The following is a 16,728-nucleotide window of genomic DNA, read 5'->3' as shown; positions in this document are numbered from 1 at the left end:
GTAGCAGACGAGTTTAAAGTTAACCGTTGAGGAACATGAAGGCATGAAACTCTCCACAGACAGCAAGAAAGTGATGACAGTAGTCCCATATCAAAAATTTCAACAGCTGCCCTGGCTGGTGTGGCTCAGTGGATAGAGCACTGGCCTGAGAACCAAAGGGTTGCCAGTTCAATTCCCAGTCAGGGCACATGCCAAGGTTGTTGGCTAGATCCCCAGTGGGGGTTGCACAAGAGGCAACCACACATTGATGTTTCTCTCCCTCTCTTTGTCCCTCCCTTCCCCTCTGTTTAAAAATAAAGAAGATCTTAAAAGAAAAAAAACTAAAAAAAAAATTTCAACTGCTGTAAATTTCAGAAAGATTTTTGCAGTTTTGTAGCTGGCCTGTTTATTCCTGTGTTTGTCACCTTTGGCCCTGAAAGCAGCCACTTTACCACTTGAAATTTATTAGCAGGCAGCTGCTGACAAAACAGGAAATGATCGGACTGTAGTTTGTTTTTACAACTCTCTGACCTTTGGGAGTAAAATCAGTTTTAGCATTGGATTTCCTGCCTGGCTTACTACCTCCAGTTCTTATAAAACAACTGTGTAGGGGTTAAAGTATCAGTGCAAAAGCCCCACTGACGTGGCAGTGAGCTTTGAACACCAGCCTTTCCATTGCCTCTTAAATTGAAAGCAAGGTTTTTTTGTTTTTTTTTTTTTTTCCGTTTTTGAAAACAAATTGGTGGGGGTAGGGAGAGAAAAAAGGAACTGGGAAAAAGGGAGAGAGGAAGTTAAACTTTCCCTTCCTGTCTTCCTCAGAAAATCAAATATGGCATCTTCCATGAGGAGCTTGTTTTCTGATCACAGCCGATATGTTGAATCTTTTCGGAGGTTTCTCAACAATTCCACGGAACATCAGTGCATGCAGGAATTCCTGGACAAGAAGCTGCCAGGCATATTAGCAAGGTAACAAAAAAAGGACGTTTCTGTCAAAGGGGCAAGCTCCGTGATTTCTTTTCAGTGATAGATAGGAGCCCAGCCCTGCAGGCTGGGTAAGGGGATAAGAATCTGCTACTGATAGCAGCTCCCCTCCCTCCTTGCCCCACTGTGCCCTTTTTTTCTGGGGCGCTTTAGTTAAACACTTGATTTAAACATTCAAAGGATTCTATTTGTGCAGCGTTTCCAGCTGCATGGAAATAAGCAAGAACCATTTAAAGGCACAAATCTATGTTCATTTGGGAAAAGATAAGATGTAAATCTTTGAGCTCAGGTTTTTCAGCCCTCCTCTAAATTTCTCATTCAAAATCGTCCCAAATGGAGTCTAACATTCTTTTCATTAGAATCAAATATAAAAAATTACCAAATACTATTTGCTCCTGAAGATTGAATGGCAGCTTCTCGGTTCTCCTAATATCCATTTAAATTCATTTTTTCTTATTCATTGTTATAGCTGTTATGCTCCAAAAAAATTTTGTCTTTTCCTTTCAACTTAATATTAGCAATGTGGCACAAAAGAAAAAGCATTTTTTTATTATCAGTGAAACTCACTAGTTTCTATCCTTCTTGCAGACTGCTTTTTTTCATGATTAATGTGTTCAATTTGTGCCAAGGCTGATAAGCATTATAAGAGTAACAGATTCCACATGCTGAAGATAATCAAATCACCTATCTAGGGGTGGATTGCTGTAACTTACTCTGCTTCAGGAAATAATGATGGAAAACTGGGAAGAAATGACTGACTGTAGATCCAATCAGCAGCAGCAAAGGAAACTGAAATTTTATCTTCTGCTCGCTTTCCCTATTATAGGCCTGAAATTCTTACACTAGCATATGGCACCTCTGCCTCATCAGAGCAAACATCGCTGGCTATATATGGAATTGTGTTTCCCCTTTTGTTTATGGTTTAGTTTTTATATGTTTTTAAAATATGTTAAAATTTTTCAGTTACAATCGACGTAAAATTTAAATGTGGCTTTTAAAAGTAGAGTATTATATAATTTATTGATAACTTAAAGTAGAATATTGATGCAAAAATCAAAGCAGATAGCAAATACAGAAATACTTATTAAATGGTAACTAATTATAGTTTACTTCTTTGGGTTTTTTTTTTTTTTTTGTTCATTTCTAAAATTAAAAGTGACAAACTTATTTCTGACTTCTTCTGTGGAGCTAAAACCAAGCTTATCTGGATACTTGGTTTTCTTTAGCCATCAGTTTGGTTTGATGAGGCATCATGAACGAACATAACATAATAAATGGTAACCCTTCTTTTCAAGGTATATTCCAATCCAATTGGAAATATTGAATGTGGGACTTATAAAAAACTGAAAAAATTTCAAAGACATCAAGAAGTTTGCATTATGTTGGTAACAAAATTAGAAATAATCTAAATCAAAGTCTCATTTACTTAAAAAGTAATTTTTTTTTTTCCTGAAGGTGATGTTTGGAATGAAATATAGCCGAAGGACCTTTAAAATTGCTGCTTAAAGTTGTTTCTAAGTTATATAAGTACTCAACATGACTGTTTTATTTTTCATTCTTAAAAAAAAAAAATACTGGTTTCTGGCCCTTCCCACTTCCAGCCCTGACTCCCAGTCTCCAAAGGCAACCACTTTCAACACTCTGAAATCTTTTACTTGTTTCTTATGGAATTTTCTTTCCTAATTCTGAATAACATGTTATTCTTGTCTTTCTTCAGTATTCTGTGTTAAAATAGCTAAAAAAACAGGTACATTTTCTCCTTTATCATATCAATATATTTATGTCAAATTTTTGGTTAAATAATTTGAAAATTTATATCATTTTGCCTATATACATATTATTGAGGTTTGAAAATGCATTATAGTAAAATTACACTTCCTTTCATGTCTGGCTTTCTGTTTTTCCTAGAGTTAACTATGGTCTTGATTTTAGTTTTCCATGAACCTTAGACTTCCTTAGTTTTCTATAAACTTATTATTACTTATACCCCAAGCAGAAGTATTAACCTTCTCTCAATATATTCCAGTTAATCAAGTAATCTGTTACTTTTTCTCCATGGGAACATCTTAACTGGAGTTCTCTGTTCTTTTTTTCCTCCAGACCGTGGTGATTTGCTCTTGGCCTGCTATATAATTATTGATAAGGGAATTTATTTTACCTTGTATAAATTCTCTTCTCTCTGGTATTGGATTCCCTGATTCTGGATCTCATGCCCTTCTTTTCTTGGTTTCCTTAATTTTATTTCTTCTTTTTTCTTCTCCTCCTTTTTTCTTTCAGCTAATACTTTAACAGCTTCCCAAGAAAGAGTATATGGGAGGTAAACTTTTTGAGACTTTGTATGTTTAAAACTGCCTTCACTATGCTTACCTTTGGACAGTTTGACTGGGCCTAAGATTCTATGCTGACATGATTTTATATTGTACATTTAAATGTATTTTTCCATTGTCTTTTACCTATGAGATTTACCATTGGGAAATCCAATACTATTAAAATTTCTCATCTTTGATTTATCACTGTTTTGTTGTTTTTTGTTTTGTTTTTGTTTTCCCTACTTAGAAGCTTTTAGGATTTTATATTTAGTATCATAGAATTTTAGGATAATGAATTGCAGTGTGGGCCTTTTTCACCCATTTGTGTTGATACTGCCTGGGCCATTTCAATTGAAATTCAGATTCTTCAATAAAACTTTGACATTTTAAAATTATTCTTCCCCTCTCTTTTTCTCTTTCTGGAACTTGTATCCAGCAAACACTAGACCTTCTAAATTGATTCTCTAATTTTCGGATATTTTCAGTTTTCCACAATTTTTTTCAGCCTTTCTATTAAATGTTTGCTATTATATTTTTAACTCCCCAAAGTGTTATTTTTATAGCATTCTGTTCATATTTCACACATGTAATGCCTCATTTTATTTCTTATAAAATTTTCCACTGCTTTCTGCATGTTTCTCCTGAGTTTTGGTTTTGACCTCTGTCTTCCATATTAGGGGTACTGCCAAACTACCTAATAAGGCTTGATTGCTCATCTAATCAAATAAAGAGGCACTCAAAAATGATTCAGATTTTCCTTATATATATAAGGGAAGAGTTTGTTGAGTGGGTGGTTCACTGTAGCAATTTGATGTAAACTCGGCTGTTTACTGGGAGATTCTCAGTTGTCAATATACGTACATTTATTCATTCTTCATCTTAAGATGAAGAATGGGGTGGAGAGAGTGACAAATTATGGTTGTATATAGTAAAATGTTGTTGTTGTATGTAATGCATTTAGATTCTAAACAATAAGTTTTTGATAATTATTAGTTGTCATTATAATATATGAAATAGGATAATAGTATCTAACTCGCAGAGGAGTTGTGAGGATTCAAAGAGTTAATTCATTTAAATCACTTAGTTGTGCCTAGAATAATAATAAGTCCTAATACATGTTGTGTGCTTATCATGAGTAGACACCAATACCAACTTAAGATATTTACATGAATTAAATAATTTAATCCTCATAACTCCTCCATGAGTTATATACCATTATTGCAATCCTATAAAGTAGGTGGTATTATTTTATTTCATAGGTAGTAAAGGTGCAGAGAAATTGAATAACTTGCTCAAGGTAACAAATCAGTAAGCTGGGATTTCAACCTGGACATTCTGATCCATAAACCTCACTATATCCACGCATATGAGCATTTTTAAAAACTAACTAAAAACATAGTAGGAGTGGGTATATTAAGACTCATGATTATGAGTTGTAAGTTAATTAGAACTAAGGCAGGCAACTCACTGGTAGGTGTCTTTGACTCTATACTTTCCAATTCCCTTAAGAACCTTGCTTTAAACTCTGTCTTCGTCCTATTACTCTGCATAGGCCTTTTATTAGCCCAGAACCACACTTGTTCACCGTCCTATAACCCAACAAGCAAACATATCTCCACTTCATGTTTTCCCCTTTAGCAGTCACCCCTTTTCTTCTCACTCATCCTATTTCAACAATTTCTCTAGATCTTTTTTTCTCTTTACCAACTTTACTTTCAATCCCACTGCCCTTTAACCTCTGCACTCAATCCACTTTAAAAACTATTGTCAAAGATATTTATATTGCAAAATTCAGTGTATATTTTTTTCTTTTTAAATTTTTAGTAGTATACTCTGCCACCTTTGTCACTACTGATGACTTTCTCCTTGTTTACTATTCCTTTCATATCTCTGAACTTTCCTGTTTTCCTCTGTCTTCTTTGCGTATGTCCCATAGCTCAGTGACTTTTAAAAGTTGGTATTATATAATCATCCCACTGCTCTTCTCTTTGCAATATCCTTAGTTGATGGAATCTACTCTCCTTTTTTTTTTTTTTTTACTGTTACTTTATAACAATACTTCTCCAGAATACATCATTTATCTTGATATCTCTCTCACCCAGATTAACTCTTGCATATCCAAATGCCTGTTGAATTCAGATTTATCAAAACAAAATGAAAACAAAAAACAAAAAGAAAAATACTGACAAAACATAAAGTTGCCATCAAGCTATATTCTCCAGCTTCCTCTTTGGCGTCATGCTTCACCAAGTCATCCTGGCTGGACACTTGGCATTGCACACTCATACTTTTTTCTGACCTCTTTACATCAACCTAAAGCAAGTTGTAGTGTTGTTTTCTAGGCCATCAATTTCACTCAATTTCTAGTACTAGAGCTTTATTATCTCACATTTCACTTGAGAGCAAAGTAGTGTATTATTCATTTTTGTATTCTCAATGCTTAGAATATTATGCATATACTAAATGTTTGATAAACACTCGTCTGTTGAAAAGGAGTTAGTAAGAAGGCAGCTACTACAGAGACAGTATCACCTCAGCCTTTCCCCGTGTACAATGAATGAATGGCTAATTATTTTACAAGACTCAAGGACCAGCTTTTTCTGTTCTTGTTCTCCAAATGAATTCTCAACAAATGGTTTACCTCTGAGATGTTTATATTGTTTCTCAAAGTCTACCAGTTCAAGATTGTTAATGAGTGGAACCTGTATTTCTAAAGATTTCTAAAGACAGCAATATAACTACTGAAATAATTGGAATCTTTCATGTTGGCCTACTTTTTGTTCACTGTAATTTTAGGCTGTTCTTTTCACCTAGACTTAGTAATCAGATTTCCCAAAGCACCTAGCACATTTTCATAAACAACACAATCTTTTTTTTCAGGATTGGAGATAAAAAGTCAGAAATTAAGATTCTAAGCGTTGGCGGAGGTGCAGGTATGAATTAACACATTTTAAAATTTGTACTTCACTCCAAACACCATGTTATTTGATGGAAATATTGTTTTTTTTTTTTTCCCAGAAAGCTACTTTTGGAAGAGATTAACTTATTTAAACTAGTAAGGGCAAAACCACTTCAACTAAGATTAATTCCCCCATAGATTTATAGGGTTTAGGACATCAACCTTCATTACTATATGTAATGTGGATAAGATGTAACTTTCTTTTTTATAAATGGAAAAACATATAGACTATATTTGGTTAACTTTTATCCAAAATGATTTAACTCTTCACAGAAAAGGAAAATTTCGTAAGACATTTCTGAAGCTTGTCCCGTGTTAAGTATGGTCTGTGGACTGGTTGCTAGTTTGCAAACTGTTTCTGGTCTATGAGAAAATAACCATGCACTGGAATGTAAATAAATGCACAGACCTCATCATTGAAAAAGTATTGCTATGAGGAAAATATGCTTAATGACATAATTAATTAATCCTCTTATAGTTCTGCTCTTTGAGTTGCACTTGCTTAAACCATTCCCTTCCTTTGATTGAGTTACAAAACTACCCTGTTAGAATTCAGCATACTCTTCAGCTCCCCTTTTTTAAGCTTTTCATGGCATCACTACTCCTAGAACCAGTGCATTTATCTTAGGGGAAAATGGAAGGTCTGGAAAGGCAGAGTGATGTAGTGTCAGACTCTGCCACAAATGAACTGTGTGACCTTGGCTGAAACCTAGGCTTCAGTCTTCTTATCAGTAAAATGGGAACAATGAATCATTTCTCATAGAGTGGTAGTAAGAATTGTACAAATAACATTTATAGAGTGGTGAGCACATTGTTACTGCTTCTATGAGGTGCAGGCTACTCCTTTTTGTAAGAAAGAACAACAAAAAATTTCATCCCCAGACTTAGTCTCATATCAAACTCTTGAGTTGTGTTTGCTTTATTTTTAAATTTCTAGTCATCTAGAGGCTGAAGTTAATACATTAATATATAAAATGTAGTCATACATATTATTTTTATCTCCCTCCCTTCTTCCCTCCCTCCTACTCTTTCTTTATTATTTTCTTTTGAAACAATCACTGCCTAGTATTAGCACCTAGTAACAAGTGGATGTTACATAGTGACAGGTGGTAATTCTTGAGTCTCTTAAGAGTCTTAGCCCCACAAGAATGAGTGAATTGTTGGCCCATATAAAACAAAGATAACCAAGAACATGCTAATGGAATGGGACAGCTACTTTTTTATGTCATTATTTGTTCATTTCTCACAAAATACACTGTGATATAATGTAATCAGTACTACCCTTAAAATCATTTTACTCTATTATCATCTTTCACCAAGAAAATAAAAAACAAGAACAAATAATAAAGGATATTGTCATGAATGATCTTATAGATAATGTTTGAGCTTAAATATTTTATTATTGCTTACTGGTATTTTAAGTCCTGAGGATTATAAAGGAGATAAATTGCCCATAATATCCTATTAATTTATTTAACCAAGATAATCACTTCCAGTGTGTTTTGCATATGAGTTTCAGGGAACCAACAGACAATAATACTACCATTTGATAATGTCACTTGTACTTGGACAAGAAGAGAAGCCCTACAAGGAAAAGTTATTATAAACAATCTCTATCATGGCCAAGTTAATTGGCCTTTTAACAATTAATTGAATTTCTAAGGTAAATTTATCCAGATACACATAAGCTAGAAAAAGGAACATTTGGCCTACACAGTGATTCCTCACATAAAAGTGAACATTGGAGCTAATATGGAGACCTTATCGAAACAAAGGAAATGATACTTGGAGTTTCTCTGACTGAGCCCTAACATTATATTAAAAACAGGCTGTGCCTTGCGCAGGACATGGTTGCCCATTAAGGGCTCCCTTCATAAGAAATTGATCAGAAATATAAGAACTCCGAGATTAATTCAAGCTATAGATACTTAACTTTTACTGTTGAAGTATGCTACATGAAATCAAAAGCAGTCATTTACAATTCCTAGGTCTAGATATCCCTGGCACAAAAAAAGCAGTGTATTGGGGGGGGAGAAGACATCCCACTCAATTTGAGTGCGCATAAACTGGGACATGCTCATCTGATAACCTGTCATTGCCCAAATGTAAGCACCTTGCATAGAACAATGTGAGAAACTGCCTATTCTTGCCTTAGAGAACTGGTCTTAAAGTTCTACTTTGTGTCTGAAACATTTGCATTATCTTAAGCTTCCTTCAAGATCAGCCATTGAACTCCAATCCCTGGCAAATATGATCATTGGCTCTGTCTGGTACCTTCGGCTCTGCTTCCATAATGCATCTTACAAGGTTCTACTTCAATCATAGCTTATAATCCTCTCTGGTTTTACCTGCTGGATGTTCTCTTCTTGTTTGCCCAGACAGCCTGCAGATAATATCCTGCATATCTTTGATGCAAATATTCTCTCTGTATTCATAATGGTGCTACTACCACTTCTCCCCAACACAATGGAAAAACATACAAAAAGCAGATAATCCTATGTGAAATTGCTGCTGTTATATCACTTAATGCTCATGTTCTTTGGTGGCCCATTTAATTTCCTTTTCAAAAACCCAAGCAGAGGTGCATATGCACCTTTTCTGTCTTCTTATTCTCTTCTTAGAGGTCTATGCATACGTGAAGAGAGGTTTCACAGTTAAGAGAGAAGGTAAGGTATTTGAAGAGGTATTTGGAAATTCAGGTTAGAAGCCAAGTAATAATTAGGACTCTGAGCAGTTCAAAAGAAAGGAAATCAATGGCCAACTTTTTGATGTCATCTTTAAGTAATTTACCACATCAATAAAATATAATTAATAAACAGTACTGTTATTCATAGATTGTAAAGGAAGATGTATGAAATAAACGTGACAACTTCCCCTGACCCAAAAAGAGAAAATCAGGAGAAAAACAAATCACAAACAGAAACACAGATCATATAGATTTTATAGAGGTCAAACTGGGAAGTATGAAGTTATGTGATGTGTGCTTTAATGAAACACAGCAACACCACCACTTTGGGGTTGTGGAAGAGGTGAGACAAAACTGGCAGAAGCACTAAAAGACATCAAAATTGATGAGTTCAAAAATTGTTTTGAGCAGTGAAAAAATGTCTGGATAAGTGTATTGCATTACATGAAGAGAGTACTTTGAAGATAACTGAAGTATAAACCTGTAAGAATAAATACACTTTTATAAATAAATTCTGTTTGGGGGGTGCCCCTCATATGTTTATATTGCAGAGAGTTTTTAATTCACTGAAACAATTCACATATGAAGGACAGGTGGTTTGAACTCTCTCATAACATATTTTTTGTCAATAATTTTTCTGACGTATTTTGACATAAGTTAGATAGTTTTCTTGTTCTACAACAATGGACACTAGCATTCCTACAGAGGTTAAAAAATAGAGAGTTTAGAGACCATCAATACCCTCTTTTTACAAATAAGAAAATAAGACTCACCAAGGCAGAACAAAACTCAGGTCTCTTGATTTTAGTCTAGGCAAACAAATTGTATTAAACAACATAGAAGTTAATTTTTGACTTGGCCAAGGAGAGATTAGGTACTCAGTTATGACCAGCTATTTGAAAATCTAATCTTATCAAATTATTTATCTTCTCTCTTTTCATAAATGACATGTTAAGGTGACGCAGAGGTTTAGTTTTCTAAGCTAGTTAGATAGAAGTAAAATACATAATTAGGATAGGAACTGGAAGAGCCAATATGGTAATGTTAGCAGCCAGGAGGTGGTAAGTAGCAAAGGTTAATGTTTTCTAGTGGTTCAAAGCCAACAATCTATATAAGCAAATTGGGAATGACTGGACCAATATAGGAAATTGAGAGAAATTTTTGCTCAGGAAATAAGAATATGAATATGCCTATTGCCATTTTCAAATATTTCCTGTTGATCAAATTATAGAATATTTGCCCATGAAGGGCCAGTGGTAAAAGAGACAGAGATTTCTTGGTTCAGTATGAGTTTTCTAATGATCAAATCTTTCCAGAAATGAAAACACACATCTTGGGAGATGAAGAGCTATCTGTTGCTCTAGGAATGTCACCATAGGCTGGAAAAATACAGTTCAGATGTGCTATAGAAGGGACTTAGGCACCAATTTCTTGTGTGCTTGAGCTGTTTAATGTTTTTAGTCCAAAAATGTATGATTTTATGAGTGACCATCTAGAAAGAGGTAGGCATTTATCCAGAGTGGTGGGGCTAATACCATGTTTGACTGTTAAGGAAGTGTAATTTATATGGGACTTCTGGATATGCAGACAATTTTTAGTTTTCATTCTAACTTCTTATAACTTGAAATGAGTAAGAACTGTTTTACTTATGTGCAGCATATCAGCAATTACTCTACATTTAGAAGAATATATACTCTAGTGATTCACTAATATAACAGGATTTTGAACTGTCTACTTCAGGTAACCAGTTTGGGGCCTTAGATATAAAGGCATTCATAAAGATCGTATTTAAAAATAAACTACTCTCCATAAATACTTTAACCCAAAACTAGTTTGCCTTATAGTATTGTATTTAAAACTTTGAGCATGAAGGTACTGTTAAAGATAGATACATTTCAGATGTGAGAGAATGGGAATATGATGCTATAACATCGGAGCCATTGTCATTACAACCAGAGTAAGCAAGATTGTTTTGGCTAATTCAGTAAGGCCTGAAACAGGAAAATATGGGATAATGGACAGAGGGAAGACAAAACTATCATTATTGGCAAATTAAAAGACTATATACTTAGAAAAACAAATAAGTAATTAGTTTTACAACACTGAAATTCGTAACAATGCAGTAATGGCCTGCATACAAGTAAAATAGGTAAAATACATTATTTTTCTTGTTGTTTTTAACATTTGAGTGTTTTTCATGCACAGTTTTGATTATCTGCAATGAAATTGAAAGTTCCTCGCATGTCTATCCATAACTTTTTGAAGAACAAATTTGTATCTATCCAGTTTTTGTACCAGTTTGGGACACAGTCTCTTAGTGAATAGGCTTCCACTTAACATACACTGTTGAATAAAATTTTGTGACTCAATACAGGCACTCATGCAACCCTGGTGTAGGGGTTCTGTTGTCATCCTCATTTTATACATACTGAACCTGATAATACATGAGACAAGGGATTTGGAGGCTAATAGAGATTGGGGTCAATACCAAGGGCCTTCTGCAGCGTAGCCTCTATTAAAAATAAAGAACTGATAGAAATGATATAAAAGTACAAATATATGTTTTTGATACAAATATATTAACAAAACCACATTTTGCTAGTATATTTTCAGCAAAACATTTCTAATAATATATTTAATACAAAATATTCAAAAAACTATTTGGAGAAAAGTTCAAATATTTACTGAGAACCATTTGAGACGATTTAGAGAGCCAATATACAATAGTGAAGAAGTTAGAGCAGTATGAAAGCCTTCATGTACAAAAGGTAGGGGTACAGAAGGAAACAAAATGTTCCTGCAAAATATGTGGTATTGTATATCAAGAATAGTTTGAATATTCTTTTAATACACAAAGGCTTGTTCATGCCATTTGTTAAAATATTGACACAGTTGGTAAAAAGCCACTCCCTTGCTGCCCAACGACAGCCTCAGCTGCTGCTTCAGCCCCTCCTCCTGGACTCCTGTTCATCCCACACTCACCTACCCGGGGCCCTTGCCCCCACCTCCAAAGGCTCCTTGCAAGCAGCCTCTGAGAACGTGCTGTAGTTCTTCAGCTTGCATCCTTTCTCATCAGCTGGCACCTTAGGTTGGGCTCCTGTTTTGTTTTTCCATATCACGAAAGCTCAAGGGTCTCATTCAAACCATTAATTCTGGTCTCAGAATTAATCTAAAAAAATAAGATTTTTGTGCATAAAAATTCATGGTTTGTTGTCAGGTTCCTCATAATAGCAAAAAGTCTCTTTTTTGTTCAGAGCAACTTTTCCTTTTAAAGATTTTATTTTAAAATATTTTTTATTGTTCAAGTACTGTTGTCTCCATTTTCCCACCACCACTTTCTCCTGCCCCCACCCACCCCCATCTCCCACGTTCAACCCATCCCCACTTTGGCTTTCTCCATGGGTCCTTTACATATATTCCTTGACTTGACCCTTTCCCTTCTTTTCCCCATTGCCCCCTTCCCTCCTCCCCTCTGATTACTGTTGGTTTGTCTTTTCTTTTTTCTTAGTTTTTTAAAACTAAGTATAACTATCTGCCTAAAACTATATATAAAACTATATATAACTATATAACTTTATATATTTTAGATCATTTATAAAAGGTTAATAATTAAATCAACCTTTGCAGATATATTTAGAAAATAGCACACCACTACAAATAAGACACACAAATAAATTTTGACATATTCATGGTTTAACTCTCAAGTGAGAAAGTCAAAATAATCTATATACATGATGATCTCACCTGTTTAGACGAAAAACAATTATTTGCTCAAAGGCAGGGAAAAAACCTTAGGAGGAAATAAACAAAAAGCTAACCATTCCTGTCTAGAAGTGAGATATTTATTTTCTACCTTATGCTTTTGTCTGTGTCTCAGGTTTTCTATAGTAGTAATTTTATATTCAAGGACAGTAAAAATGAACTCAATTAAAACAATAATTTTATAGTTGATGAGAAGTGACAGGAAAGAGTAGACTAACTGGCTTCTGACAGCTATTTCAGAAATTTGACGCCCAAAGCACTGTTCTGACTCATGTGTTCATGACAAACTGGTGTCAGTTGGCCAAGTCTGCCTCACCAGTAATAGAATTTTACCTGTACAGATGCTTTATTTAAGAACCATCTCACTGGTGTTGTAGCCGAGCTTTTCTGCAGAGACCATAGATTTACCCATGCCTTCTCCGAGTACGTTAGCCTTGATGACGAGGCTGTGGGTGATGGTGAGCAAAGGGTGGTAGCTGCCCACTGTCTGTAGGTATACTTTCTGTTTTCTGTTGCTTATTTCTTGCTTCTTATTCCACAAAGACAGCAGGCCCTCAGGCTCTACTCACACTAAGGTGTAAATGACTAATAATTTTCCTCAGCAATATTTGCGTTTTAAGCACTCTTAACTTGGTGGACCAGTGCAATGAAGCCCAGATGAGAAACAGACTGTGAAGGTTATCTAAGGGAGAGCAAGCCTGTGAGAATGCACAAGAAGAGGGGAGCAGGGAGTCAGTGCATGCGCACTGATATTGATTAACTCACCAACTAGGTGATTACCTTGGACTACCTTTGTCAGTTCAAGTAGTCTCATCTTGTAAACTTTGTCATTGACGTGAACAAGGTAGGAGAATATTAGCATTTCATTAAGAGTAGCTCCATATAACAAAACTATTACAACATTGTATACATGATTTATCTATGTATGTGCTGAAGTAGCAGTCAACTATATATATTTAAAACTTATAAGAAGTTAAGGCAAGATTTAGTCTTTTCTGAGTTGTCTATCAAAGATCTATACTTCAGCGTTGAGCTCCCTTTGTGGCATTTTCTCTGAGTTTCTATTTTATAGAACTATTTGGTAGCATAGCTCTTTTTAGGCCTCCTACGGTTGCAAAACATTCATTCAAGAAGTATTTTTTCCTGGGCCAATAGCCAGAAAATACACCAAAGCAAATGACAATGCTTTTTCAACTCAGAATTTATATTTATAATTCTCTTCCTGATATCCTACAGATATTTTAATATTCTTCTCTTATTTCCCATATTGACACAACTGCCTCAATGCTGAGACAATCAGGGAGGGGAAGAGAGAGAGGATGAAGGAGAAAGAGAAAGAGATAGGAAAATGAGTTATCTTGTCAAGAATCTTATATCTTTCACACTGCAACTCAGAATCAGATTGTTCTTGCACCTGTTGCAAACTCATAGCTGAAATTATTTTTCATCACTAAGCATAGGGTTATCTGGGCAATTTTTCTCCCTAGAAATATTTGTGTGTGTGTGTGTGTGCCTGTATTCTAGTATAGGGAACAAGGAAGATAATCTCAATGCAACATGGAATATGATAAATTTTTCTTGCTGATAATCTAAAGAATTCACATATATTTTGATATGAGAAATGAAGCAAGACTAGATAGAAATCAAATGGCAGGAGATGCCTCAACAGTCTTTAATCCCCCATTGACTTGACCTGCAGATTTCTCATTTGGAGAAGCCACAGGGTTCTCAAGATTGGGATTTGTGTTTTGTGTAACAGGCTCAGCTAGAAGGACAAGCCATCATGAATACATGATGAGTACTTTTCCAACTTGTCATTTTAGTATGGAGCTTCCCATTTAGAAAAGTAAATCTTCATTTCCCTCATTCCTAGTCTCCTTCAGGCCTCTATTAATGTCTCTGTTCCCATGAAGTATACTTGACCACCCAGTGGAAAATCACAAAGACCCCTGTCATGGCTTCCTCTCACCCTTTTTTGCCTTGACTGTCTCCAGGGGACTTCACCATCCATGAAGCCTGGATATTTTTGTCTTTTTTATTTGTTGCTACATCGTCAGTGATTAGCACCTGGTGTTTAGTAGGTGCTCAAAAATATTTCTTAAACTAATGCATAGCTTCAATTTATTGAGTAATTAGTATATATCATGAACTGTGGTAAATTATATCTGTGTAATTCCTCTAATCTTTACAATGGCCCTACACTATAGACCATATTATTTCTAATTTACAGATTTACAATTTAAAGAGTAGTGATATTAAACAATTTTGCATAATTCTAGTGAATGCTATGTTTGAGTTTAGTTTTTTCTCAATGGAGACTTTAACATTTTCATATTTTTTTCCATTTTTAATCAGATGACATTGGATTTCAAGCAAAAAAAAAAATTTTTCTGCTATTTCACTGAATATATACTTGAAATTCAGGGAGTGGAGAAAGTTTTCTAAAAAAGGAGATGGCCCACTTCTTGTTTTTGAACATTTTAGAAATTCCATGTCAGGGATGTCAATTATAGTCCCTTTTTAAATATAGACCAGAGCATTTAAAATGTGGCTTGTATGAAAGCATGATATCATAACCACAAAAAAATCTGCCTGTGAAATTAAGCAAAACATTCATCTTAGTCCAAAAAGGAGACTTGTGAGGTAATGTTATAGTTGTGGCTGATATGAGAAGTACAGTACAAAGAAAAGAAATGTGCAAGGAAGGAGAGTTTTAAAATGTAGTTTTCATTTAACTTTCCAAATTAAAACGTCAGCATATTCTGTTTGATAGATAATAATGCAGGACTAAGTGGAACAGAAAAAAAATCCTCAATCTATCCTGATAGAAAATAATTTTTGGTTAGTGCTGACGCATGTCTGTATTTTTTAAATTTTGCTCAAGTTCCACATATTGATCAACTGAGAAAATAAGTTACATCATCATAAAATGCAGACTCTAAAATTATTAATTTGCTTTGGTAGTCACAAAAGAAGGAAGGGAAAAAAGGAGAGGGGGGGAAAGGAGAGAAGAGAAAAAATAAGAGGTAAATAGTGGAGGGAAAGAGGGCGGGGGAAAGGAGGAGAAGAAAAGTAGGATGATATATTGGAATAAAATTGTTTAATCATTATCATTTTTCCATTTGTCACAAGAAACTTCGCAGATTTTGTTCCAAAACTTTAGGAGGAAACACATAATAAGGCTTTAGTTAACCCAAACAACTGTTGGTATATACAGTTGCTTAGGTGTATACAGACGGCTTAGGATGTCAAAATAAGTAGTCTGCAGTTGTCAGGATTATGGTTAGGCAATGCTTAATGAAATTATATGTGAAATGAGATTGATTATAAAATGAAAATATACTGCCTTATTCCTCTATATGCTGTTTTCTGGATCTCGAATTTGATATTTCCAGAGGGCTTTGCAATGTACAATAAAAGAAGTAAACTGCAAGCTTCCACATTTCTTTCGTTTACCCCTGAATTTGCTCAGAATTTCTGAATTATTTGATTTATTCATTTCTAATTTACTTTCCCCCATTTTTTTGGCACATTAGTTTTCCTTGTGCATCCTGTAAAAGCATTTATAGAGAACTTAATGTCTGATACTGGGGTACATTTAATGTTATAGCTCCTGCTCAGAAGGATTCATTTGAGAAAGAACAAATGATTTCCTTTAAAAAGAAAAAAATCTCTTTACTGTTTGTTCATGGTTCTGTAGGGTCTGATAACCCCTTATATGCTTCTCAGTGATTGATGATCAAACCTGCTCAGTTGTTCAATCTACCATTTTAGAGTCTTTGATGCTACTTGACAAATTCATTGGAATCAAGCCTTTGCTAGAGACTAAAATCACATCAAGGAACACAAGAAGGCTTTTATATGAGTTTCCATCTCCAGTCAATTGATGGGTAGTGTCTGTCTGAAGGATTCTCATGATACTTCCAGTCTCTATGGGAAAGTCTACCAAGGTAATTAGTCTTGTGTGGAAGTATTTAAGATGCATAAGAGTTAGATTATGTGTACAAAGGAGGGGAGAATAATCCTGTAAGAGGAGAAAGCATGGGTAAAAG

At 34.7% G+C, this 16,728-nt stretch overlaps 1 protein-coding gene across 1 annotated transcript in view; it reads left to right on the top strand.

The window, feature by feature from the left end:
* Positions 1 to 748: 748 nt before the first annotated feature.
* Positions 749 to 16,728, top strand: part of HNMT (histamine N-methyltransferase) — a 38,152-nt gene continuing 22,172 nt past the window's right edge. The window contains exons 1-2 of the mRNA XM_054562784.1: positions 749 to 945; positions 6,150 to 6,202. Coding sequence (XP_054418759.1) covers positions 809 to 945; positions 6,150 to 6,202 — 190 coding nt within the window. The 5' untranslated portion in view covers positions 749 to 808. The remainder of the gene's footprint in view (positions 946 to 6,149; positions 6,203 to 16,728) is intronic.

Source organism: Pteronotus mesoamericanus, unplaced genomic scaffold (assembly GCF_021234165.1).
Source record: "Pteronotus mesoamericanus isolate MK-2021 breed Mesoamerican mustached bat unplaced genomic scaffold, CSHL_Meso_final scaffold_651, whole genome shotgun sequence".
In the NCBI taxonomy this organism is placed as follows: Eukaryota; Metazoa; Chordata; class Mammalia; order Chiroptera; family Mormoopidae; genus Pteronotus; species Pteronotus mesoamericanus.
Note: the sequence above shows the minus strand (reverse complement) of the source record. Positions and strands in the feature narration are given on the sequence as shown.